The sequence below is a fragment of the Quercus robur genome, chromosome 12, assembly GCF_932294415.1.
Source record: "Quercus robur chromosome 12, dhQueRobu3.1, whole genome shotgun sequence".
In the NCBI taxonomy this organism is placed as follows: domain Eukaryota; kingdom Viridiplantae; phylum Streptophyta; class Magnoliopsida; order Fagales; family Fagaceae; genus Quercus; species Quercus robur.
In genome coordinates, this window is record NC_065545.1 from 43390559 (window position 1) to 43418364 (window position 27806).

Genomic DNA, 27806 nt, shown 5'->3' on the forward strand with positions numbered 1-27806 from the left:
AAACTTTCCTAAAATTGATTATTAATCATTGCTTTAAGGACACCCACTAGCATGATCCTTTTTGTTTTACTTCTTTTTTGTTTTTATTTGTACGGTGTAAAGTTAGAATAAGACTATAGAAGGTACTTTTTTTGTTTCTAATCTTGGGAGGGGCAAAAATCTCTAACCTAGAGATACCCATTGAACTTTTTGGCATAGTTAGGGGGGTTAGTCGCCCCCTCTCTGTCACCCCCTGCTTCGCTATGTCTCTCCCTCTCTCTCTCTCATGATATTCGTTTCGTGATGATTTTTTATTAAGCCATGACACCAATTGACTTTTGGTGTAGGCGGGTTTGAACCCAAATCTCTTATTCAATACAAGAAACATTACTAGTTGAGCAAACTGAAATTCACATTTTTTAGTTTTGAGTATAGAAAAGATTGTACTAAGTTATGATTGAAAAAGTCTTCTGTTAGATCATTGAATACTTTTTCTTTTCTCTTATCCTATTAATTGAATAAGAGGTTTGAACTCAAATTTCTTATTTGGCACAAGAAACTTTTCATTTGAGCAAATTTAAACCCACCCTATTGAACGTTAAATATAGAAATGCTTTTTTTTTCCTTTCTTATTATTATTATTATTATTATTTTAAAGTATTTTCCTAACACCTTCACATGATATGTTTTTTCCTTAATTAATTTATCCATCACCAGCATTAGAAATTTTGAACCATTAGATGTGAGAGGATACGCAAGTACACGACTAATGGTCTTGTTTACTAATTCCACGTACACAAAGTCAGAGTGATATAAACAACAACATGTTGAAGTTTTTCTAGTTGATGCCATGGGATATTCCATTACAGTTTGTCTTTGCGTGTGCAACATGAGAACTCCAAATCATTCTTGAATATGAAGGCACTGTGAAGTTTCAAAATGCGTGTAATGAATTTGTTAGTGATTGAGAAGAATTCATAAAGTCATGATTTATCATACGGCTACAGTTCTTGGCAAGCAGGTTGATAATGATATGATTGGATGATCATTGGAGACTTTCCTCCCATAATGATAAAATTTATTGCCAAATGATAAATTTGTGCGCTTAGCCCTTGTACTTTCTGCCTTTATTTTGGCTACTATGATGGTCTCCAGACTTTATAAATCAAAATCAATACTAGAAGAGATTTGCCAAAGTTGACTTGTTTGCAAGTAGTTAGAAAGAAGGTGCATGGCAATTCACCAAGGAAACATAAAATAAAATTAGTAAGTTGTCAGGTAATTTCATTAAAACCTATGTACACCAAGATAACATAATATTCTTTGAGTTTTTTGAAGTAGCCTGGAGCTCAAGTTAAATAAACATTGACCAGTTTATCTCTAGGGAAAAAAATATAGGAGAAAAAATCTATTTGGGAAACCTGACCGTTTCTCCTGTTACAATCTGATCCAGTTGGCCTCTTGGCACATAGTATAGAAGTAGAACCAAAGACGCAACTTTATGATTGAATAATTATATTATATAAGAACTGCAGCTCAACATTCATAAAGAAACCTCATCTCCAATTAGCCTTATTTTCCACCAAAGGAAAAAAAAAAAAAAAAAAATCAGATAGAAATTTCATATCCAATTAGCCTTGTTTGAGAAAGAAAAAGCCAGTCTTGATTTTTGGAGTAAGAACAGGTACTCAAAACTCACAGAAAGACCATTTCCATTCAGCCTTGTTTTCAACCAAAGAAAAAGAAAAGAAAAAAGTAATTCTTGTTTCTTTGGAGTAGCACACACAATGGCTGAAATTGTGGTAAATTTTGTAATGGACAAGTTGACCACCTTAATTCAAGAAGAGGTGCACCTGTTGAGGGGAGTGAAGGAAGAAGCTGTGTTGATCAAAGACAAACTGGAGCACATCAACGCCTTACTAATAGCTGCAGATGAAGTGGAAGACGTGCGGATTAAGCAACTAAGAGATGTGGCTTATGATATTGAAGATGCTCTTGATGAATTCAGGCTTCTCACGCATCCTGAGGATGAATCCCATCCTTTTCTTACAAGAAAACTTTCCACAATATTAAAGAAATATATAGCTCGCCATCAGATGGCTGCAGATATAAAATGCATCAATTCCAGAATCGAAAGTATCTCAGATGGACACGAGAGATTCCGGAGCGAAACTATTGATGCCCATCCATACAAGCCATGGGATGACCATCGACGGAATGCCCTTCTGATAGAAGAAGCTGATCTAGTGGGCATCGAAAATCCCAAAAAACAACTGGTCAGCTGGCTAATCCAGGATGATACTGGACGAGAAGTGGTTTCCGTGGTTGGAATGGGGGGGCTGGGCAAGACCACCTTGGTAAAGAAAGTCTATGATGATGCACAAGTGAAGCTACAATTCAAATACCGTGCTTGGATAACTATTTCTCAATCTTTTAAGATGGAAGAGCTACTAAAACACATGCTTCAGCAACTCTACCGGGTGAAGAGGAAACCAGTTCCTCAAGAACTGGACAGCATGACCAACGATCAGCTAAGGACAAAAATCAACAGCTTTTTGCAGCATAAAAGGTACCTGATTGTATTAGATGACTTGTGGCATATAGATGAGTGGGATGCAGTCAAATATGCATTGCCAAGCAGCAACAGCAGCCGAGTAATGCTCACAACACGCCATTCTGACATAGCCTCTGCCTCTGTCAAGGAATTCCATGGTAACATCTATTCTTTGAACCCTTTACCTCTTGAAGAGTCTCGGACTTTATTTTGCAGGAAGACTTTCGGAGAAAACTCTTGCCCCCCTTATTTGAATAATCTCACAGAAAGTATCCTCAAAAGATGTGAAGGATTGCCACTTGCAATTGTGGCAATCAGTGGTGTTTTGGCGACCAAGGACAGGGTAGATGAATGGGATATGATTAAACGTAGTCTTGCTGATGAACTTAGGGAAAATCCTCGACTCAGTAGCATGGACAAGATATTATCACTCAGTTACAATGATTTACCTTACCATCTCAAGTCTTGTTTTCTGTACTTTAGCATCTTTCCTAAAAATCATGTCATTGACCAAATGAGGCTAATACGATTATGGATAGCAGAAGGATTTGTGAGAACAAAAAAAGGCATGACTTTGGAAGAAGTTGCAGAAGGCTACCTCTACGAGCTCTTGAACAGAAGCCTGATCCAAGTGGCTGGAACAACTAGTGAAGGGAGGATCAAAACATGCCGCGTCCATGACCTGCTACGTGAAATAATAATTAATAAGGTAAGAGAACAAAACTTTGTAACAATAGCTCGGGGACAAAACACAGAGTGGCCTGAAAAAGTTCGTCGTCTGTCAATACATAAAACCATGCCAGATGTACTACAAAGCCAGAGCATCTCTCATCTTCGTTCTTTGCACATGTTTTGGAGGGTAGATTCACTGTCTGAGTCTTTAAAATCCCTTTCATTTCCCCTTGAGTTTAAGCTTCTTAATGTCTTAGATTTGCAAGGTGCACCTCTAGAGGTATTTCCAAAAGAGATCATCAAGTTGTTCCTTTTGAAATATCTAAGCTTGAGGAGCACAATGATAAAAATAATTCCACCCGCAATTGGGAATCTTCGGTACCTAGAGACATTGGATCTTAAACACACATGCATCACTGCATTGCCTGATGAGATCTTGAAGCTTCAGAAACTTCGCCACCTACTGGTGTATCGGTATGAAATACAATCTTATGCACAAATAAATTCCAGAAATGGCTTCAAGGCCATGGCACAAATAGGATGTCTTCATTCCTTGCAAAAGCTCTGCCATATAGAGGCTGATCATGGCAGCAATGCCTATGCCAATGATATATTGAGAGAACTTGGAAAGCTGGATCAACTGCGGAGGCTAGGCATTGTAAGGTTCAGAAGAGAACATGGGATTGCTCTGTGCACTTCCATTGAAATGCTAAAAAGGCTCCGTGCATTGTCTATAACTTCGATAGAAGAGGACGAGGTCCTCGATCTTGAAAGCCTATCTTGCCCTCCACCATTTCTTCAGCGGCTATTCTTGTCAGGACGTTTGGAGAAGTTACCGCACTGGATGTCTTCTCTTCATTGTCTGGCCAAGATATCCTTAAAGTGGAGTCAGTTAAGGGATGATCCACTTGAATTTCTTCAAGATTTGCCCAATCTGGTACATCTTGAATTTCTACAGGTTTACGAGGGAGAGACGTTGCATTTTAATGCTGGTGGATTTCAGAGGCTTAAGGTTTTAAGCCTTGATAAAATGGATGGACTGAAGATGGTAATAGTTGAGAAGGGAGCAATGTCTTCCCTTGAAAAGTTAATCCTCCAGCGCTGCAAATTGTTGCACAGCCTGCCATCAGGTATCGAACACCTAAGCAAGCTGAAATCGCTGGAGTTTTACGACATGCCTAATGAGTTAATCATGACATTACGTCCAGACATCGATGGCGATGGTGGAGATTATTGGAAGGTTAAACATGTTCCCGAAATTAACTCTACCTATTGGAAAGATGGCGGTTGGGATGTCTTCTCATTATACACATCAATAGAGGGAGAGGGTGGTTCAACCTCAGCACCCACAAGAAGCTTTGAACTTCCTCCTTATTGGAAATAGTAATTTCTGCTTGCTGTGCTTTTTTGTTTTCCTTCTTGAATAATTGTAATGTGTCCCAGTGACCTGAGAATGTATTAATAAGTATTGCTAATTCAACTTCTTGTTTGCAACGACTATTGAAGTTGCAATCACAATCAAGTTAGTTGTGTGAGATCAATCGATCTCTGTATTTGTTTTTTCAAATTATATCAGACTAGCATATTCTGGTCAAAAGAAATCTGCTTATAAACTTAAAAAATTGGCAGGTACAAATACAAATTGATTGGCTTGCATTGGGTGTTGAGGAAGAGCTATGAATGTGAAAATTTTGTATTTAACAGCAAGAAGAAACACCTAGTCTGGGTGTGAACAGTTAGAACAGTTAGGAAAGATGCCAACCACCAAAACCCATTAAAAACCACCAAATAAACACAACACACTACCACCACCACTCACATCCCAGCAAAAAAACGGACACAATAATTCTTTTCTTTCTATATTTAGGCATGGAAATGAATTCCATTTTAAGTTCAATTTTGTAGGAATGGAATTTGGTCTAATTCCCCTATTTTTCGTGTGTGCTTAAATGTCTATATCTTTTATTTTTATTAAAAAAAGATCTCAACAGTATTGCTATATAAAATCATTCATTTCCAATTACTACTTTCTCTTTGACACTCAAAAACAAATCCCATTCCTTTCGTTTTAAATATTCAAACAAAGAAAGATAATATATATACATATATATATATATATATATATATTAATTTCTTTCCATTCTTTTATAAACTTCCAAACATACATGTGGATGATCATTATTCATTATTAGAACTATAATAAGCTTGAGATTACTCCAATTTGATTTGGAGAAAATCCGTCTTTGTCCTTAATTCGTTGTGCTTTGCCTTTGTCTAGTTTAGTATTGTCACAACGTTCGTTTTTGTTACTATGTATTGGTGTGGTCCAATCTTGAGGTTGATGTGGTGCATGTTTACATGACCTTGTAAGAGCAAGTCTCAACTGCACCTAGTAGTGCCGGGATTTCTGTGGTAGCATGGTTCTAAAAGTAGTAATAACAAACAATGAATGAGATTTCTCTCATAGTGAATGCCTATAAGAGCAAGTCTCAAGTGTAGCCATGTAGTGGTGGCACACTAATTTGGTGGCTTCAATTTTATGCTGATAATAAAGGAATGACTCCATTTGTGTTACTAAATTTTGACATTGGTTGAGACTTGAGAGAATCATTCTAGACTAAGTCAAGTATGTTCTTCCTATCAAATCTTATTAGTCTATTAGATGCGAAGTTTGTTTGTAATTTTATCTTATGTTTGTTTTAAAATTTTTGTATATGGATTTTCCTCGGATGTAACTGAATGTGTGTATCTTCATGTATCTAAAGTAGTATAGATCCTCTAAGTTCAATAGAATACATTAATCAAGTAAATGCCTACCATTTGTTGGAGAAAGAAATCCCACCTCTGTTGGGCATTGACTTGGTTATGGGCTTATGTATTAGACTATTAGTTAAGCCTCTTCACGACTGTGGCAAGGTTAACCTTGAATATGCCATTTATTTTCTGATCTAAAAGTTGAGTAATATATATTGTTTTCCGAACTCCTTGGTGTAGTAACATTTTTGTTGCTACATGCTGAACAATCAGCCTTGTTAAATTGTATTTAATTATTTTCCAATTCCTTTACCAATTATTGCATGGAGATTAAAGACAACTTAATTTTTCCTCTTTGGACCAATACCAAACAAGACTAAATCACTTAGGTAGTTAGGTTACTATTTTCACCTAGAATTAAGTCAAATGATAGGCTCATTGCCCCCTTAAAAAATAAAAATAAAAATCAGTCCCCTCACATCTCATTTCATTTTTTATGTTCCCTCTCTTCCTTTATTTAATTCCTACTAATGGGAAAAATTATTTGTACCGAGTAAAAATATTATTAATACCCTTTTTTCTGGTGATTTATAAGTGGAGATATTACAATACCAATGAAGTTTATTAAGCAACCTAATCCACTTACTAATGAGAAAAATTTTATGAGTGGACTAATTTTCTGTGTACAATTAATAAAAAATAAACCTCTTAATCTTTTGGGCATGGCATTGCCGGTTGAAATTGAGAGAAATTATGTTACAAATTTATCACCTGCTTCTTCGGCTTTTTTTTTGGTAAACTGGATAATATATTAAAAAAACGAGCTAGGTGGTATTCACCACAATATTACAAGTGCGGTCCTGGGTCAAGCCCAACTTGTCCGAATGCAAAAGATTAACAATAAAAGTAGGGGGAGACTCAAACACAGTAAAGTCTTCCTCCATGTTTGTTCCAAACTTCGCAAGAGCATCCGCACACCGGTTCACCTCTCTATAGCAGTGAAGCAATCGGACCTGGGGGATGTTCTTCATTAGGCTCCTGCAGTCATCAACAAGGGAAGAAAACTCCCCGTTAGTATGGGAGGTTTGAGATAACAGAGAAATCACAACTGATGCGTCAATCTCCACTTGAACCGCCTCAAGCGATAATGCACAGCACCGGTATAACCCATCACGAACTGCCCAGAGTTCTGCAGCAAGACTTGAAGTAAGTCCGACTACTCTGGCAAAACCCGTAATCTAGTTACCCTGCCAGTCACGTAGCAACCCACCACAACCAGCTAGACCCAACGTCCCTTGTACCGATCCATCCGTATTCAATTTTGCCCAACTCACAGGAGGTTTCACCCACCTAACAGCAATGGTTGACGTTGATCGGGAGCTTCCATGATCCAGGACACAAAACCAAAACTCATAAACCTGTGCTTCCACAATTTTGAATAAGTCCCGAGGGGTGTGAGAGGTTTGAAATAACCTTTTATTCCTGGTAAGCCATAGTTGCCAAATGCCAAACAGAAAGAACTGTGCCCAGGGGTAGCTTTTTCCTTTTGCGAGGACATTACATTGGGCATTCACTCTAATCCAATCCATAACTTCCATTCCTGCAGTGTGGCTCATTTCATCAGGCCAGTTAGACTCAGTCCAAAACACTTGAGCTGCTGTGCAGTCCCTTAGAACGTGGCCAATGGTTTCTAGCTTGTCATGGCACAAATCACAAAAGGGTGGTATCTGAATGCCTCTCTGGGCTAGTACATTCTTAACTGGTATGCTATTGTGATAGCACTTCCAAAGAAACATCTGGATTTTTGGCAAGGTTTGTGACTTCCAAATCCAGGAACCCAGAAACCCATTATCACTAATCTTAGCACCACAAGCAATAAGGTGGGCACTCTTGGAATCAAACTCCCCTCTCGGGCTAGCAATCCAGGTTAGATGATCTTGGCTGGTTGAAGCTGTCCTAATAGGTGTAGCCTTAATGGATTGGCTAAGGTTGGGAGGAAAAACAAAGGACAACTTGTGCAGCTCCCATATGCCATTTGTATGAATATTACAAACCCGGAAGTCAACCTCTCCCTTCTGAAGTGGGCCCTCAATGCATTCCCTTACTGTGCCCATGTTCAACCACTTATCCTCCCAAAAAAACAATTGGCTGTTATTGCCAATGGACCATTTTGAACCCTGTTCACAGATAGATTCACCCTGCAGAATGGCCTTCCAGGATCGAGACTTAGGGGCCTTACTCTCAATTGACCTCCTTCTATATTTGAATTTCAGCACTCTAGACCAAAGCTCATCACTTTCTTCCTTCATTCTCCAGCAAAGTTTGGCTGCCAGGGTGGTATTTCTCTCCTTAGCAGCATGCAAACCCAGCCCCCCTCTATTTTTTGGCTTAGAAACTTTATTCCATCCTACCATATTGAGTTTTTTCTTCTCCACAGTTGACCCCCAAAGGAAATTCCTGCAAACCTTATCCAAGCTAGTATGAATTCTACTTGGTAAGATACACCCTTGCATAGTGTAGGAAGGAATGGCAGATAACACAGCTTTTGTAAGAGTTAATCTACCAGCCATGGAGAGCAGATTTGCTTTCCACCCCTGAAGTTTGTTATGCACTCTTTCCAAAACGAAATCAAAATCCCGAGAGGAGGATCCCTTATGTTGGATGGGAAATCCAAGATATTTTCCCAAGTTGGGAGTTGATCTGAAACCGAGGATATTACAAAAGGAGTCACGGTTCTCCTGACCAACATTAGGCGAGAAGAATACCTTCGACTTTGTCATGTTGACTTTTTGACCCGATAACTCACAAAATGTATCAAGAGTGTCACGGATGCTCTGACAATTCTTCAAATCTGCTTTGGCAAATAACACCAGGTCATCCGCAAAGAAGAGATGCGAGAATGATGGCCCACTTTGGGAGGATTTGATCGGGTCCCAAAGATGGGAAGAGCATTGATCGGCAATAAAAAATCCCAACACCTCCATGCAAAGGATAAATAGATAAGGCGATAACGGGTCGCCTTGTCTGATTCCTCTTGACGGGAAGAAAGGATCAAGTTGCCCACCATTAAATAAAACTGAAATAGAAGAGCCCGAGATGCAGCTCATTATGAGTTTAACCGTGTCCTGTGGGAGGTTGTAGAGATTAAGCACATCCCGGATAAAATGCCACTCCAATCTATCATAGGCTTTCTCAAGATCTATTTTTATAGCCATATACTCCTGGCTGCCCTTCTTTGTGCTCATGGTGTGAATGAGCTTCTTCGGCTTTTCTACTCTAAAGGAGTATTGACCAAATTCTAGGATCTAGATCATAGGCGCAAACTAGAATTTTAAGCATCTCTGCTGTTGCAATAGACTGTTTCACCCCTTCAAGATTGACACATTCCCCAACAAAAGCATCTCCTAAAGGCTGTGGTAGAACACCTCCAAGGCTCCAACTAGGACCTTTCTTCCCATCCGCCAAATCATAGCTCCCAAAACCTCAAAAAGGCCAAGTCATGGCTCGTTTACACATCTGGGATGCAAATGAGTCAATCCCTTATCTTACTTAACTTTATCCATTGAACTCTTTACTGCAAAATCTAAAATCTATGAATACTCCCTTGAGAGTTCTCCCTCTATTCTACCACACTTTAAGTTTTCCCTATCTCTTTGTTGGAATGCCCAACGAAGGTCTTGGATGTTCTTCAATTTCCTCTAATTCCTTTGGCAAAATTTGCCAATAGCATGGTTTAAGAAAAATTTTAAGAAAGCAGCATATCGATGAAACTATTTTGTAAGTTAGACTGTTTTTGGAACTCAAGTTTGGGCTGGAACTCGAGTTTGACAAACTCGAGTTCCAGCCTAAATTCGAGTTCCAGCCCAAATTCGAGTTCCAAAAACAGTTTACTTTACAAAATAGTTTCAAATGCATGCTATGCACCAAAATTTTTTCTAAAAAGCTACTATTTTGCAAATTTTGTCAAATCGTTTATATAAAGGGGTTGGAACTATTAAATTTTGATAGGTGAAACACTTGGTCCTTATGTGTCCATTTGTTCTAACAATTACCCATTTGGGATGTGCAGTTGCAATTACCTATTTGCCCTCCCCTTAATGCACATTTACTATATTAACATGCTACCATATGCATTGGGCTTGCATTCCCTACTCTTAAGGCCCAAATTCATTGGATATTGGGCTTTGTCCATTAATTCATATTTTGTTTTGAAAATTGGGTGGCAACAAAAAAATAATAGAGTATTAAAGACGCCTAATCATGTTGCAAGTAGTATTTTTTTAAGCTACAATAAGCTGCATGATATACGAGGATTGAAGGGTGTAAAACAAGAGTTTTTCACCAAATCCGTCTTGAATTAAACTCTACTAGAAAAGAGATAGATTGTTTTTTGTCAAAGTATTTTCCTAGCACCTTCAAAGGATATGTTTTTCCTTGCTTAATTTTTCCTTAACCAAACATTTGAAATTTGAACCATTAGATGTTGGGGATACGCAGGCACACGACTGATGGTATTGTGATATATATATTCCACTACAGTTTGTCTTTGCGGTGTGAAACATGAGAACTTCAAATCATTCTTCAAAATGAAGGAACTATGTTTCAAAATATATAATGAAGGAATTATGAAGTTTCAAAATATATTTAGGGAAAAAAAATGGGGGACTTAAAAGTTAAATTACGTGGGTCAATAATTTAACGTGTAATAAAATTCTTAGTGATTGAGAAGACTAGATAAAATCATGATTTTATCACACGGCGACAGTTCTTGGCAAGCAGGTTGAATTCAAATAGATAGGGATGTCCATTTGAGGTTGAGGTTGATACTTTTTATTTATATTTATTTTTTAATTGATAATTGAGGTTGATACTTGATAATGATATGATTAGAGACTTTCCTAACATAAAAATGATAGAATTTATTGCCAAATTATAAGTGTGGGGAGATAATTTGTGAGCTTAGCCCTGTACTTTCTGCCATTGGTTTGGCTACTAGTAGTTGGTCTCAAAACTTCATAAATAAAAAATTATGACTAGTTTGCAAATGGTTGGAAAGAAGGTGCTTGACAATTTACCAAGCAAGTTGCAAGGTAATGACTAAATCTATGTACACGAAGACAAAAGAGTGTTCTTTATTAGTTTTTCAGAGCTCAAGTAAAGATTTCATTGACCAGTTAATATATAGGTGAAAAAAATATAGGAGAAAATATATATTTTTGGCAACTTGACCGTTTCTCCTGTTACAATCTGACCCAGTTGGCCTTTTGGCATGTTGTACAGATCTAAACCTAAATCTCACAAGAGTCCAAGCTTTATGTGGCTCACAGCTCACTTCAAGGAAATTTCTCTAGATGCTCCGAAGGCTAAAAAGATTACATTTGACGACTCAGACTCAGACTCCGATGACTGAATCTGAATGATGGGTTAATATTCCAAACTAATTCTTCTGTATGCACAGGCGAAAAAATATATATAGAGCTGATATTGAAGTTAGCTACCTACCCTATATATGTACCCTCCCAACTGAGCCTTCCATAACAACTGCGGCAAGGTAATTAGGTTTACCTTGAATATGCCTTTTTTTTTATTATTTACCTTGAGGCTTCTATATTATTTTCCGAACTCCATGGTGGAGTAATTAACATGCTGAATAATTTCAGCCTTGTTAAATTGTATTCGATTATTTTTCATTTCCTTTACCAATTACTGCATGAAGATTAAAGAATATTTACTTTTACCTCTTTGGACTGAAAAACTAAACAAGACTAAATCAGTTAGGTTACTATTTTAGCTAGATTTAAGTCTGGACCAAGAGTCAATAATGATAGGCTTTTTGCCAAAAAAAATATCAACCCTATCTATTACACATCATTTTCCCCCTCTCTTCCTTTATTTAATCCACACCTACTAATGGGATAGATTATTAGTACTCTTTGTCTGGTGACTTACAAGTAGTGGAAATACTATAAGTACCAACGAAATTTTATTAAATAACTTAATCCATTTCCTAATGAGAAAAATTGTATGAGTAGACTAATTTTCTGTTGACAATATAATCGATCGATCAATCAATTAATATCATTAGATATATATATATATATATATATATATATATAAAAGCAGAGATCTCATGTTGGAGAGCATGAGATTCTGCAAGGTGGCGCATTCGTTGAGTTTCTCTCATTTAGGGTTCTATCTCATCAAAGTTTACATTTATGTGAAACTTTTAATTCATTGAAAGTGTCAATGAAGTGAATACACATCAATTATCTATAAGTATGCACTAATGTTATATATATATATATATATATATATAAGAATTTTATATGGTTTTTAAAAAATATATATATACATATAAGAAAGAAAAAACATCATGTGAGAGACCATGCGATTCTGTCATGTGGCGCTTTGTAAGAGTAATTTTTCATTTAGCTTTACACCTCAACTTCTTTACATATTTGGATTATAATAAAATTCTATTAATAGGATATCACTATTTTCATTGAGTGTTTAACTTACCACTATCATACTTCAATAACATAAATGTGACATCATAAATTTTAGATGAGCCAACTAAACATTTACATTTTTCTCAAAAAAAAAAAAAAAAAAAAAAAAAAAAAAAAAAAACTAAACATTTACATGAAACAAATTTTTTATACTAACTCCAAGCCAATGTAGAAACAAAAATTATGATTAAAAATTTTAGCCAAAAAAATAAATTATTAAACAAACAATCAACTTATTACACCACTTTTTTTTTTTTTTGAGAAGATATTACACCACATAATAACTAATTTCTAATTTATGTGACTTTTTCTCTATAGTTTAAATTCTCCATCCCCTTAATTTTGTATTACATCATTAATTTAGCAAAAATCTCTTCATGTTATTGCAACATTACTTCAGGTTATTACTTCAAAATATTTTGGATATTCTATATAAATTTTTCACATAACAGTTTAAAGCATTTTCTGCGCATCGCGTAGGACCATGGCTAGTCTATATATTACTAAAAGCTGAAGCGTAGCGTTTAATATTGCTGCTCTCATGTTGCGCCACATCAGTTGCCACATCATTCTTTTTTTTTCTTTTCTTTTTTAAAATATAATTTGTCCTACAATTTTAAAATGATTTTTACAATTTTCAGCCCTATAAATGCAGCACACTACTTATTTATTTACTTCCACTATCACCTTATAATAAATTCAGCCCACTACTTATTTATTTACTTCCACTATCACCCTATAATAAATATGTATAATTAATTCAGTTCATCTCTTATTTATTTAGTTCCACTATCAATCCCAACCCAAAGCCTTTTCAGTTCAACTTTAGGGTTTTGTGTGAGCCTTTTCAGCTTAAAGGGAAAAAAAAACAAAAAAACAAAAACAAAAAGCTGAAGCGTAGTGTTAATGTTGCTGCTTTCATGTTGCGCCACATCAGTTGCCACATCATTCTTTTTTTTCTTTTCTTTTTTAAAATATAATTTGTCCTACAATTTTAAAATGGTTTTTACAATTTTCATCCCTATAAATGCAGCCCACTACTTATTTATTTACTTCCACTATCACCTTATAATAAATCCAGCTCGTTACTTATTTATTTACTTCCACTATCACCCTATAATAAATCTGTATAATTAATCTAGTCCATCTCTTATTTATTTAGTTCCACTATCAAGCCCAACCCAAAACTTTTTCAGTTCAACTTTAGGGTTTTGTGTGAGCCTTTTCAGCTTAAAGGAAAAAAAAAAAAAAAAACTTTGAAACCTTTCAAGCTTTAGGGTTTTTTTTTTTTTTTTTCCAATTTTCTTATAATTGTTTTTAACATTTATTTTTTTAATCTTTACACTTCTCCAACCTTTCTCTCTCCCTTACCATTTCATCTCTCCACTACTTCTTCAATCTTTCTCCCTCCCTTACCTTTTCATCTCCCCACTACCCTCTACATTAATATCATTTCTCCTATTTCCCTTCATCTTCCTTTATTTTTGTTTCTTCTTATCCACACCCTCTTACTATAAATTTGTCACTATCTCTTCTATTCTATGCATAGTTTTCCCTCACAAAAAAAAAAGGTTCCGTCTCTCTCTCTCCCTCTCTCTCTCTAAATTTTTTGGTGGATTTTTTTATTTTTCTTGCATCTCTACTTTAGGATGATAATTTATTATATTCTTTAAAACTCTATTTTGGGTTAATGTGATTTAGTTTTGTTTTTTAAATTGTTGTTGTTGTTTTTTTTTTTTTCTCTCTCTCTCTCTCTCTCTTTTTGATTGTTAAATGTTATCCTATTGCATTCTAAAGAATTAAATATAACATATAAAAATATAATATTATTCTATTACATAGCATGATTTGGATAATTTGGTATTTATTCTATTACATAGCATGATTTTTTATCGTACTCAATTTAGATGTTAAACTATGAGACTTTACTAATTTTTGTTTATTTTCTAATCCTTTGTGGTGAACAAAGTACTTTTAATAGTTGTATTAGAAGTACTCTATAATGCCGTTTATTTAAAGAAAAGCAAAGGTTAGCCAAACAAAAATAATCGGATAGGTGATAAATTTAAACTTTTGCAATTTTTTTATTATTATTTTATAACAATGCATGTATAGAAATTTAATTCTTAGATTTTGCTAATAATTGTTTATTTGATAATATGTTTTGGGCGGCCGAAATTATAATTTCTACAAAGAAAATAACCTTAATAGATTATCAAAAATAAAATTTTATCCTAATATTGGTTCAATTAATCATTGTTAAGTTTTATTAATTTTTTTTAGTTTACGTTTTTTTGGTGTTTTGGATTGTTCCTATATTACATTTATGATTGTTCCTATAATAAATAAAAATATAATTACGAAATACATTACTCATTATTAGATTAGTTTAAATTGTAAAAAAAAAAAATTTAATAAAACCACCATAAAAATAATTATCTTGCGCAACGCGCAGATTCGCGGCTAGTATATATATAAAAGCAAAGATCTCATGTTATGTCAGAAGGCATGAAGTTTTGCCAAGTGGCGCATTCTTCACAAAGAGAACTGAAATATTCTCAAGTGCACATCAGAGATATGAACAAATTAAATGTTGACTTTTTTTTTCATTTGATTCAATGTTTCAAGACTATTCTAATTAAAAAATAAATATTCTTTGTTTCCTTTAGTTCAATATTCCAAGACTTTTCCTCTCTCACACTTCAATTCACCATTTTCATCTCTTGCACTTATACTCCTTAATATATACCTATTTATACCTTCATGACATTCCATGTCAAATATACACAGACAAAAAATGATGTCATTTAGCTTCAATTTTTCAACGACACCTACTTAGTTAATTCCAACATTGTTGTCCCAGCTAATCCTAACTCATATGAGTTGGCTACAACCAACAAAGGGGGATTGCATTTTATATTGAGTAACAATGACAATTATGATTTTATTTTAAGGTCGAACATTGTAAACTTGTGGGTTTTGTAAAAGCTGTAATTGACTGTGAATTTTTTAGATATGTATTTCGTTTTAGAATTAAGGAGAAAGACAAAGACAAATTTTTTATCAAATTTTATTCTACTATATTCCTCCATTTTTTTTTTGAATTTTTCATTACTTAAATTGAATAATTATAAGGGATATGTGCGTGATTTATAATTGTTGCTTCTTATGATGACCTCATTACTAATAAAGTTCTATAACATTTATGCTATAATATATATGTATAACATTCTCTAAAATCATTTTATATAAAACATTACAACATTATATGTGCATCGCACTAGCAACTTACTAGTTATTATAAAGGAGTAATTGACCAAATTCTACATCATACACGCATACTGGAATTTTAGGCATCTTTTAGCTTTTACAGTAGACTGTTTGCATTATTATTATGGCCAAAACTCAACTGATCGATTAATCTAATTAATGTATCAGTCTGATCAATGATTTTAAGTTGTTAACAATGTATTAACGTTTTTAGCATATTCTTGAAAATACTCAATTATTGGAAGCAAAATGTACATCTATAATCAGCGATATATATATATATATAACTAAATAATATTAATTGGTATTATTAATAAAATAAATAATTACAAACAACTGTAATTGTCATGCAAAATCTAATACAAACAAACTATTTAATTTTTCATACCTAGTTTTGTTTACTCAATAGACCTCGGTGTTTTTTTTATATTTTGAAACCGCTGCTTGTTTAGCAATTCAATCCAAACTTACTACTATGTTCGGAATTCTTTATAATCTCAATTAACTACAAATATATACTTCTAAAAAAAAACTACAACTGCATATTTCTTATATTAAAACAAAGAAATGAAAACAACTAATTTATAATTACTATTTAAAGTAAGAGATTAATCTAAAGACATAAAGTTTATAAATCTAATTTGATTGCTTAAAATAACTTGAGAAAATAATTTATTCTAAATGTATTAAGAGTAAAAGAATATACGAAAACTACAGAGGTTTCTTAGCATAATTTGATTGCTTATGTGTTTTATGATATCTGAATATTGAAAATGAAATTTTAAAAATTAATAGATTCAGATTAGGTTACTAAAATTTATGGCTTTTGTTAATGGATTTGTCACATGGCCTATGTGCAAGGTTCCAGTAAGTTTACCAATGAACTTGTGTAATTTTTGATAGAGTGTGCATCATCTATTATAACTATTAGTTTTGGTATACTAAACTTTGGTTGAAACAAAAATACTATGGTTATGCAACACAATAGAGGTTCACTATAATATGCTTGAAAATATTTGATTATAATTGAATTTGTTTAATTGGTGATTATTAAAGCTTAATTTTGCTCACTAGGTGGCCTACATAGTCAACTAATTTTGAACTTGGTTTAACTTCATGGAAAATGTTTATAATATTTTTCATGGCATACAAGAAAAAGGTAGAAATCCAGTTGAGTCTCAAATGGTTTAAGCAACTAACAACCATTTTTTGCTTTTTTTTAGAGGGTTGTTTAGGCTGCCAACAGATTGACAGTCAAATAATAAAAATAATAAATAAAAATAACTACGTCTAATAATCAAAGTTAACATCAATAGCATCACTACAATTGAGTATTCTCGTGCGTAAGTGCGGGTTACAACTGTATAATGACTTTTAGTTATTTGTTGTGCCACTTCCTGCTAACACATTTGTACTTCTGTCTAGTGGCGACTCCAAGAATTTTGTCCAGGGTGTTCCTAGACAAACCAGAACAGTAACCTATCCTATTCCACTTTGAACGAATTTCAGGTCATTTTGGTCTATTTAGGGTGTTTCGAGACATTTCGGTAAATACCAGCCGAAATTCAAGATTTGGCTTGCATGAAGTTTGTGCTTAAAAAAAAAAAAAAAAAAAAAAAAAAAAAAAAAAAAAAAAAACTATTCTTAAAACCAAAACAAATTTGCATTCTTTACACCGAAAAACCTCAAAAGGAAAAAAAATGAAAAGAAAAGAAATGAACAAAGGTATCTGTGTAATAAACTATAAACTATAAGTTCATTTGAAATTTTAATAAAATTATTAATTATAGTTGTTTAGTTGTTTTATTAATTTGTTTGTCTTTTATAAACTATAATTTATTGTATTGTTGTTTCATTAATTATAAAATTATTAATTATTGTTTAGCCTAACATTATTTAATTTGTTTGTTTTTTTATAATGTATTATTTAATTAAATTATTGATTATTGGTGTTTAGTTGCTTCATTAATTTTTTTTTACTATCTCACCTCACACCACACGGTCCCATGGCCCCATCTAGGCATTTACCCCCAACTCAACTAGGGATGGCAATGGGGCGGGGCGGGGCCGAAGGATGGGATCTTCGCCCCCGCCCCGTATGGATTTTTCTTACCCCATCCCCGCCCCGCCCCGCATGACGGGGAAAATTTCTTGCCCCATCCCCGCCCCTCAAGGCCCCGCGAAGACCCGCGAAGCCCCGCCCTACACCGTAAAACTTTATTTCTTGTTAATTTTCCCTACAACTATTACCATTTTTTCAAATAAAATGACATGTTTCAATAATAAAAATATACTTGAAATTATAAATAAATTTATCCTATCAAATCAAACTAATTTTTATCAAATCAAACTAATTTTTAGCAAATACTAAATAACATTATCTAAATGTTTAACAAGATAATATCACAACAAAAATCTCATAGTATGACACAATAAAATAATCCAAACTCCTAATACATAACAAAATAAAAATTGTCTAGTTCTTCAAAAAGAATCTCCACTTAAATAAAATAAGATGATGATATTTTTATTTAAATAGTAGGGTTTTAGGGTATAAAAAATTACCTTTTAACCCTTATCAATGCGGGGTGGGGCGGGGATGGGGCGGGGCGGGGCGGGGTGGGTCTAAAAGGTGTAAACCCATCCCCGCCCCATCCCGTGGTACGGGTCTAAAATCTCGCCCCATCTCCGCCCCACCACCTTTGCGGGGCGGGGAAAACCCGCACGGGGTGAAGCGGGGAGGGGCGGGTCAAGCGGGGCGGGGCAAAATTGCCATCCCTAAACTCAACAGACAAGATTCACACAAGATGAAGAGCCAATCAAATAAATTCACAAATCACAATACACTAAAAGACAAACTCACCAACACCACCATCACAATGACACATGGATAAAGTCAAAAAAAAAAAAAAAAAAAAAAAAAAAAAAAAAAAAAAAACAGGGACAAATAAATTGAATAATTATGAAGACTTAAAAGACTAAAGAGAGAGAATCAGACTTAAAGACTAAAGACTTGAATAATTATAAGAGCTCACTCTCAGATCACAGTGGCACAATCCACTCCACAGCAAAACCCAAAGATTAAGAGAGAAAAAGAGAGAGAAGTAAAGTGTAAATACCTTGAGGGAGGCCTGAGGGGCGGTGCCTTGGGCCGCGGCAGCACATCAAGGCGTTGGAGGCAAGGAAGGATTCGAGGCCAAGCGTTGGCATTGCAAGCTCTGATCCGATCGAACCGATCTTCGATCTCCGATGCCCGATCCAAGCTCAGTTGCTCGAGTTTCAAGTGGAGGCGCCGTCGCCGCGTCGCGCTGCTTGATGATGAGGTTTCAGGCGGAGGCTAACTGGCTAAGGCGTTGTTGAGGTTTTTTTTTACTTTAGGTGGTTTCTGATTTTAGCTGATTTTAATCGGCGGACGCATATTCGCATTGGGTTTTGGTTGGTTGGTTTTTTTTTTTTTTTTTTTTTTTTTTTTGAGAATACGTTTGGGTTGGGCTGTTGGGTATTTAGTTAATAATGTATTTTGATTTAAAAGTCTGGTTGGGGTTGGTTTGGTTTAGGATTGATGTTGGGCTTTTTTGTTTTTTGGGCTCGCTCTATAACCAATTTTTTTTTTTTTTATTAAGATTTTAGTTCAAAATTTGTTTGTCATAAAAATGTTGAGAGTGTTCCTGATTTTGCTGAGGGAAGTTGCCCTTTGATGGTAAGTTTAACATGCAACTCAAGGATATATTGGATATTCCAGATGTTGAAGTGGTGGTCAACTATATAGTTTTCCTCTCACCACGGAGGACTATGTCCACAGAATTGGGCAGACTGGTAAGAAGGGTGTTGCTCATACATTCTTCATGCAGCAGAACAAAGGTACTTCGTGTGTGTGTGTTTCAATCTGACCAGGGATTAATGGCACTATTTCTGCAGGGACTTGCTGGTGAGCTAGTAAATGTCCTCAGAGAAGCCGGGCAAATTGTGCCCAATGCCCTTTTAAAATTTGGCACTCATGTAAAGAAGAAGAAGAAGGTGGACTTTTCTTTCCCTTTTTATTCATTTTTCTCCCCATTAATATATAAGTGTTACTTACATTACGATTCTAAAAAAAAAAAAGGTGTTACATTACATGTGAGCTGATTTTATTGCAGGTTTTTTATCCCTAGTCTTAAATGTTCACGCTCTTTCTTTTCTTCTTTTTTTATTTGATTTTATCATTGTCACAATCATGTTCCTATCATTATCCATAGTAACCTAACCTAGACGTGCCAAACTGCTGCACCATTACAAATGAAAGACCTCTACTATAATTTTTTTTGTTAAGTAAATGATACACATCCACAAGTTCAGAGTTATCAGACTCTAGATATCTTTTGACAATAATAAAATAAACCAAGCAACATGACCCATCTAATCCTAACCCATATGAGTTGGTTACAGCCAAGGGAGGGGGATTGTATTTTATATTGAGTGACAATGACAATTATGATTTTGTTTTAAGGTCGGACGATGTGAACTTGTGGGTTTTGTAAAAACTGTAATTGACTGTGAATTTTTGAGATATGTATTTCATTTTAAAATTAAAGAGAAAGAGAAAGACAAATTCTTTATCAAATTTTATTCTACTATATTCCTCCATTTTTTTTTAATTTCTTATTACTTAAATTTTTTTTTGAGTAAATTTTTTTTTGTTCCTCCAATTCTTATTACTTAAATTGAATAATTATAATAGATATGTGAGAAATTTATAATTATTGCTTTTTATGATGAACTCATTACTGATAAAGTTCTATAACAGTTATGCTATGATATATATGTATAACATTCTCTAAAATCATTTTATATAAAGTATTATAACATTATATGTGCATCGCACTAGCAACTTACTAGTTATTATAAAGGAGTAATTGACCAAATTCTACATCATACACGCATACTGGAATTTTAGTCATCTTTTAGCTGTTACAATAGACTGTTTGCATTATTATTATGCCCAAAACTCAACTGATCGATTAATCTAATTAATCTATCAGTGATCAGTCTGGTCAATGATTATAAGTTGTTAACAATGTATTAACGTTTTTAGTATATTCTTGAAAATTCTCAATTATTGGAAGCAAAATGTACATCTATAATCTGCGATATATATATATATATATATATATAACTAAATAATATTAATTGATATTTTATTTACAAACAACTGTAATTGTCATGCAAAATCTAATGCAAACAAATTATAATTAATTTTTCATACCTAGTTTTGTTTACTCAATAGACCTCGGTGTTTTTTTACATTTTGAAACCACTGCGTGTTTAGAATTCAATCCAGACTTACTATTACGTTTGGAATTCTTTATAATCTCACTTAACTACAAATATATACTTCTTAAAAAAAACTACAAATACATATTTTTTATATTAAAACAAAGAAACAAAAACAACTAATTTATAATTACTAACAATCAAAGTAAGAGATTAATCTAAAGACATAAAGTTTATAAATCTAATTTGATTGCTTAAAATAACTTGAGAAAAGAATTCAATCTAAAGGTGTTAAGAGTAAAAGAATATACGAAAATTACAGTCTTAATTGCTTTTCAACCTTTCTTTCTCTATTTTAATAAATATTAAAATTTTGAGTTTACAGAAAGAATTCACATTTTGAAACCTTTTTTATGGGAGAGACAGTATGGTTTTGGTTGCACAAGTATGTACTCCTTTTTTTATTATTAGTATTATTTTGTTTAGATTTTGTTTTTGTTTTTGAGTCACATGGACTAAGTTTTAGTGAGTAAAAAAAAAAAAGGTTTGAATAAGTGGGGGAAAAAAAAGAGTGGTGTGAATACTCTAGAAAAGCTAAATAAATTTGGATAAGGGGGAAAAAAATAAGAGAGAAGAAAAGAAGAAGCAGCGTGAATGGACTAAGTGTTCGTTTGGAAACAGCTTATTTAAATTTTGTTGAAATTGTTCTGCTAAAAGTGTGTTAAAGTGTACTTGTACTTTAAAAAAAGTAAGAAAAAGTGAAAAAAGTGAGAAAGGGTGAGAAAAAAAACGAGGTTATAAAAAGTTGTACATAAAAACTAAAAATTGAAGTTGAAGCCAAGCACACTTTGGAGTTTGTCAGTTTAGCTAAAAGCTTAAAAAGAATGAAAATTTTATGGCATTTAATTGGATGAGAGAGGCTATTGTTTTTTGTTTAAGAAATGCTAATGGATGCCCTTAGCATTATGGCTAATAACTCATTTAAAGAAAGTTTTTATGGGAAAAGAAAAAAAAATTAATATTTTGATTTTGGCATAATTAGGGGGGTTAGTCGCCCCCTCTCTCTCATCCCTTGCTTCGCTATGTCTCTCTCTCTCTCTCTCATGATATTCGTTTCGTGATGATTTTTTATTATCAAGCCATGACACAATGGTGGCTCCAGGATTTTTATTTAGGGGGGTCAATAATGGTGGAGCCATGAATTTATTGGTGGGGGAGGGGTGAGTAAAAAATAAAGTGATTATTTTTGTTTTTTGTTTTTTTTTTTTTTTGGTGTATATATAACTTTCATGTTATATACAACACAACTATATTGTACAATAATCTTAAAAAATATTAACATTCGAAAGATCGTTAAGATAACAATCATTGGATGCATAAATGAATAGAATTAAATAACTAATTATACATTTTTATCAAATTAATAATAACTTATTATATAATTTATATCAATTGAATAGAAAAATCAAATAAATAAGAATAGTAACACACTTAGGGGTAGGGCTGGAGCATGGGAGTAAGTGTGAAACTAAGAAAAATAATACTCTAGTAATGAAATTTTGCTTTTGAAGTGTATGATTTTTTAAATATGCACGCTGTCACTCTCTTGGAATTAGAGTAAATAGTAAAAGATTTCTTGGACTTAAATATATGTAGAGCACTTATCAAAATACTTGATCGGACATAGAGAAAAACTAAGAAAAAATAAATACAAACTAGAAATAGAGAAAAACTAATTATCATGTTCAAACTTATTTCAATTGGAGTTCACAAAAAACTTATAAAGTTAGGGTGTTCAAATTTTTATTGTAGGAGTAAAAAAAAAAATATATATATATATATATATATATATTTTATGGACCAGGTCAGGGGGTTCATTTGAACCCCCTGGGTTGGTCTTGGAGCTACCCTTGCCATGACACCAATTGACTTTTGGTATAGGTAGGTTTGAACCCAAATCTCTTATTCAACACAAGAAACATTACCAGTTAAGCTAACTGAAATTCACATTTTTTAGTCTTGAGTATAGAAAAGATTGTTCTAAGTTATGATTGAAAAAGTCTTTTGTTAGCTCATTGAATACTTTTTCTTTTCTCTTATCCTATTAATTGAATAAGAGGTTTGACCTCAAATTTCTTATTCGGCACAAGAAACTTTTCATTTGAGCAAATTTAAACCCATCCTATTGAGCGTTAAATATAGAAATGCTTTTTTTTTTTCCTTTCTTATTATTATTATTTTAAAGTATTTTCCTAACACCTTCACATGATATGTTTTTTCCATGATTAATTTATCCTTCACCAGCATTAGAAATTTTGAACCATATATTAGATGTGAGAGGATACGCAAGTACACGACTAATGGTCTTGTTTACTAATTCCATGTACACAAAGTCAGAGTGATATATACAACAACATGTTGAAGTTTTTCTAGTTGGTGCCATGGGATATTCCATTACAATTTGTCTTTGTGTGTGCAACATGAGAACTCCAAATCATTCTTGAATATGAAGGCACTGTGAAGTTTCAAAATGCGTGTAATGAATTTGTTAGTGATTGAGAAGAGTTCATAAAGTCATGATTTATCATACGGCTACAGTTCTTGGCAAGCAGGTTGATAATGATATGATTGGATGATCATTGGAGACTTTCCTCCCATAATGATAAAATTTATTGCCAAATGATAAATTTGTGCGCTTAGCCCTTGTACTTTCTGCCTTTATTTTGGCTACTACGATGGCCTCAAGACTTTATAAATCAAAATCAATACTAGAAGAGATTCGCCAAAGTTGACTTGTTTGAAAGTAGTTGGAAAGAAGTGCTTGGCAATTCACCAAGGAAACATAAAATAAAATTAGTAAGTTGTCAGGTAATTTCATTAAAACCTATGTACACCAAGATAACAGAATATTCTTTATGAGTTTTTTCAAGTAGCCTGGAGCTCAAGTTAAATAAACATTGACCAGTTTATCTATAGGGGAAAAAAATATAGGAGAAAAAATCTATTTGGGCAACCTGACCGTTTCTCCTGTTACAATCTGATCCAGTTGGCCTCTTGTCACATAGTATAGAAGTAGAACCAAAGACGCAACTTTATGATTGAATAGTTTTATTCAACATGTTGGCCTCTTGGCACATAGTATATGATTGAAGTAGAACCAATGGGTCCGATTGAGGTTATTTTTGCTGAAACTGAAAACTAAAACTAAAAACACTGTAGCAAAATAATTTTTAAATGTGTAAATAGTGCCGTGTGACCCATTTTTAATGAAAAAGTTTCTGAAAATTGGAATTTGTGGGTCCGTGAATAGTACACAGGTATACTGTTCACGGTTGACTTGGTCAAATAGTGTGACTGGAACCAAAAAAAAAAAATCAGAAAACCAAAAAAAAAAAAAAAAGTCAGAAAACGCAGACGCCCAAACGCCCACCCCAAACACTCACATTATATAAGAACTGCAGCTCAACATTCTTAAAGAAACCTCATCTCCAATTAGCCTTATTTTCCACCAAAGGAAAAAAAAATCAGATAGAAATTTCATATCCAATTAGCCTTGTTTGAGAAAGAAAAAGCCAGTCTTGATTTTTGGAGTAAGAACAGGTACTCAAAACTCACAGAAAGATCATTTCCATTCAGCCTTGTTTTCAACCAAAGAAAAAAGTAATCCTTGTTTCTTTGGAGTAACACACACAATGGCTGAAATTGTGGTAAATTTTGTAATGGAAAAGTTGACCACCTTAATTCAAGAAGAGGTGCAACATTTGAAGGGGGTGAAGGAAGAAGCTGTGGGGATCAAAGAAAAACTGGAGCACATCAACGCCTTACTAATAGCTGCAGATAAAACAGAAGATGGAAGTCCTGGACTTGACGTGTGGATTAAGCAACTAAGAGATGTGGCTTATGATATTGAAGATGCTCTTGATGAATTCAGGCTTCTCACGCATCATCCTGACCATGAATCCCATGCTTTTCTTATAAGAAAACTTTCCACAATAAAGAATATTATAGCTCGCCATCAGATGGCTGCAGAAATACAACGCATCAATTCCAGAATCCAAAGTATCTCAGTTGGACACGAGATATTCCAGAGCAAAACTTTCGATGCCAAGATTTCTGCTATGACATGGGATGACCAGCGACAGAATGCCCTTCTGATAGAAGAAGCTGATCTAGTGGGCATCGAAAATCCCAAAAAACAGCTGGTCAGCTGGCTAATCCAGGATGATACTGGACGAGAAGTGGTTTCAGTGGTTGGAATGGGGGGGCTGGGCAAGACCACTTTGGTAAAGAAAGTCTATGATGATGCACAAGTGAAGCTACAATTCAAATACCGTGCTTGGATAACTGTTTCTCAATCTTTTAAGATGGAAGAGCTACTAAAACACATGCTTCAGCAACTCTACCGGGTGAAGAGGAAACCAGTTCCTCAAGAACTGGACAGCATGACCAACGATCAGCTAAAAACAGAAATCAACAGCTTTTTGCAGCATAAGACTAAAAGGTACCTGATTGTATTAGATGACTTGTGGGGTATAGAAGAGTGGGATGCAGTCAAATATGCATTTCCAAACAGCAATAGCAGCCGAGTAATGCTAACAACACGCAATTATGACGTAGCCTCTGCCTCTTGCAAGGAGTTCCATGGTAACGTCTATTCTTTGAACCCTTTACCTCTTGAAGAGTCTCGGACTTTATTTTGCAGGAAGACTTTTGGAGAAAACTCTTGCCCCCCTCATTTCAAGAATCCCACAGAAAGAATCCTCCAAAGATGTGAAGGATTGCCACTTGCAATTGTGGCAATTAGTGGCGTTATGGCAACCAAGGGCAGCGTAGATGAATGGGATATGATTCTACGTAGTCTTGGTGATGAACTTAAGGAAAATGCTAGACTCAATAGTGTGGAAAAGATATTATCACTCAGTTATAAAGATTTACCTTACTATCTCAAGTCTTGTTTTCTGTATTTTAGCATCTTTCCTAAAAATCATGTCATTGACCAAATGAGGCTGATACGATTATGGATAGCGGAAGGATTTGTGAGAACAAAAGATAACATGACTTTGGAAGAAGTTGCCCAAGGCTACCTCTACGAGCTCTTGAACAGAAGCCTGATCCAAGTGGCTGGAACAACTAGTGAAGGGAGGATCAAAACATGCCGCGTCCATGACCTGCTACGTGAAATAATCAGTTCCAAGGTAAGAGAACAAAATTTTGTAACAATAGCTCGGGGACAAAACACAGAGTGGCCTGAAAAAGTTCGTCGTTTGTCAATACATAAAACCATGCCAGACGTACTACAAAGCCAGAGCATCTCTCATCTTCGTTCTTTGCACATATTTTGGAGGGTAGATTCACTGTCATCCCTTTCATTTCCCCTTGATCGTTTTAAGCTTCTTAATGTCTTAGATTTGCAAGGTGCACCTCTAGAGGTATTTCCAAATGATATCATCAAGTTGTTCCTTTTGAAATATCTAAGCTTGAGGAGCACAATGATAAAAATAATTCCACCCGCAATTGGGAATCTTCGGTACCTAGAGACATTGGATCTTAAACACACATGCATCACTGCATTGCCTGTTGAGATCTTGAAGCTTCAGAAACTTCGCCACCTACTGGTGTATCGGTATGAAATACAATCTTATGCACAAATAAATTCCAGAAATGGCTTCAAGGCCATGGCACAAATAGGATGTCTCCATTCCTTGCAAAAGCTCTGCCATATAGAGGCTGATCATGGCAGCAATGCCTATGCCAATGATATATTGAGAGAACTTGGAAAGCTGGATCAACTGCGGAGGCTAGGCATTGTAAGGTTCAGAAGAGAACATGGGATTGCTCTGTGCACTTCCATTGAAATGCTAAAAAGGCTCCGGGCTTTGTCCATAACTTCGATAGAAGAGGAGGAGGTCCTCGATCTTGAAAGCCTATCTTGCCCTCCACCATTTCTTCAGCGGCTATTCTTGTCAGGACGTTTGGAGAAGTTACCGCACTGGATGTCTTCTCTTCATAGTCTGGCCAAGATATCCTTAAAGTGGAGTCAGTTAAGGGATGATCCACTTGAATTTCTTCAAGATTTGCCCAATCTGGTACATCTTGAATTTCTACAGGTTTACGAGGGAGAGACGTTGCATTTTAATGCTGGTGGATTTCAGAGGCTTAAGGTTTTAAGCCTTGATAAAATGGATGGACTGAAGATGGTAATAGTTGAGAAGGGAGCAATGTCTTCCCTTGAAAAGTTAATCCTCCAGCGCTGCAAATTGTTGCACAGCCTGCCATCAGGTATCGAACACCTAAGCAAGCTGAAATCGCTGGAGTTTTACGACATGCCTAATGAGTTAATCATGACATTACGTCCAGACATCGATGGCGATGGCGATGGTGGGGATTATTGGAAGGTTAAACATGTTCCCGAAATTAACTCTACCTATTGGAACGATGGCGGTTGGGATGTCTTCTCATTATACACATCAATAGAGGGAGAGGGTGGTTCAACCTCAGCACCCACAAGAAGCTTTGAACTTCCTCCTTATTGGAAATAGTAATTTCTGCTTGCTGTGCTTCGTTGTTTTCCTTCTTGAATAATTGTTATGTGTCCCAGTGACCTGAGAATGTATTAATAAGTGTTGCTAATTCAACTTCTTGTTTGCAACGACTATTGAAGTTGCAATCACAATCAAGTTAGTTGTGTGAGATCAATCGATCTCTGTATTTGTTTTTTCAAATTATATCAGACTAGCATATTCTGGTCAAAAGAAATCTGCTTATATATGAACTTAAAAATTGGCAGGTACAAATACAAATTGATTGGCTTGAATTGG

General features: G+C 34.6%; 1 protein-coding gene across 6 annotated transcripts; it reads left to right on the plus strand.

Moving 5' to 3' along the window:
* The first annotated feature begins 1437 nt into the window (after window positions 1-1437).
* Window positions 1438-27696, plus strand: LOC126710167 (disease resistance protein RPM1-like). 6 transcript variants are annotated; one of them, XM_050410552.1, is made up of 2 exons: window positions 1438-1987; window positions 24920-27696. In XM_050410552.1, exons 1-2 carry the CDS (start codon window positions 1767-1769, stop codon window positions 27525-27527), a joined length of 2829 nt encoding a protein of 942 aa, XP_050266509.1. In that variant the 5' UTR covers window positions 1438-1766; the 3' UTR covers window positions 27528-27696. The 6 variants fall into 6 exon arrangements, 5 of the variants coding, with proteins under 5 accessions (XP_050266509.1, XP_050266511.1, XP_050266510.1 ...); XM_050410554.1 differs by having other exon boundaries at window positions 1450-2718; window positions 25660-27696; XM_050410553.1 differs by having other exon boundaries at window positions 1489-3802; window positions 26741-27696.
* Window positions 27697-27806: the final 110 nt, after the last annotated feature.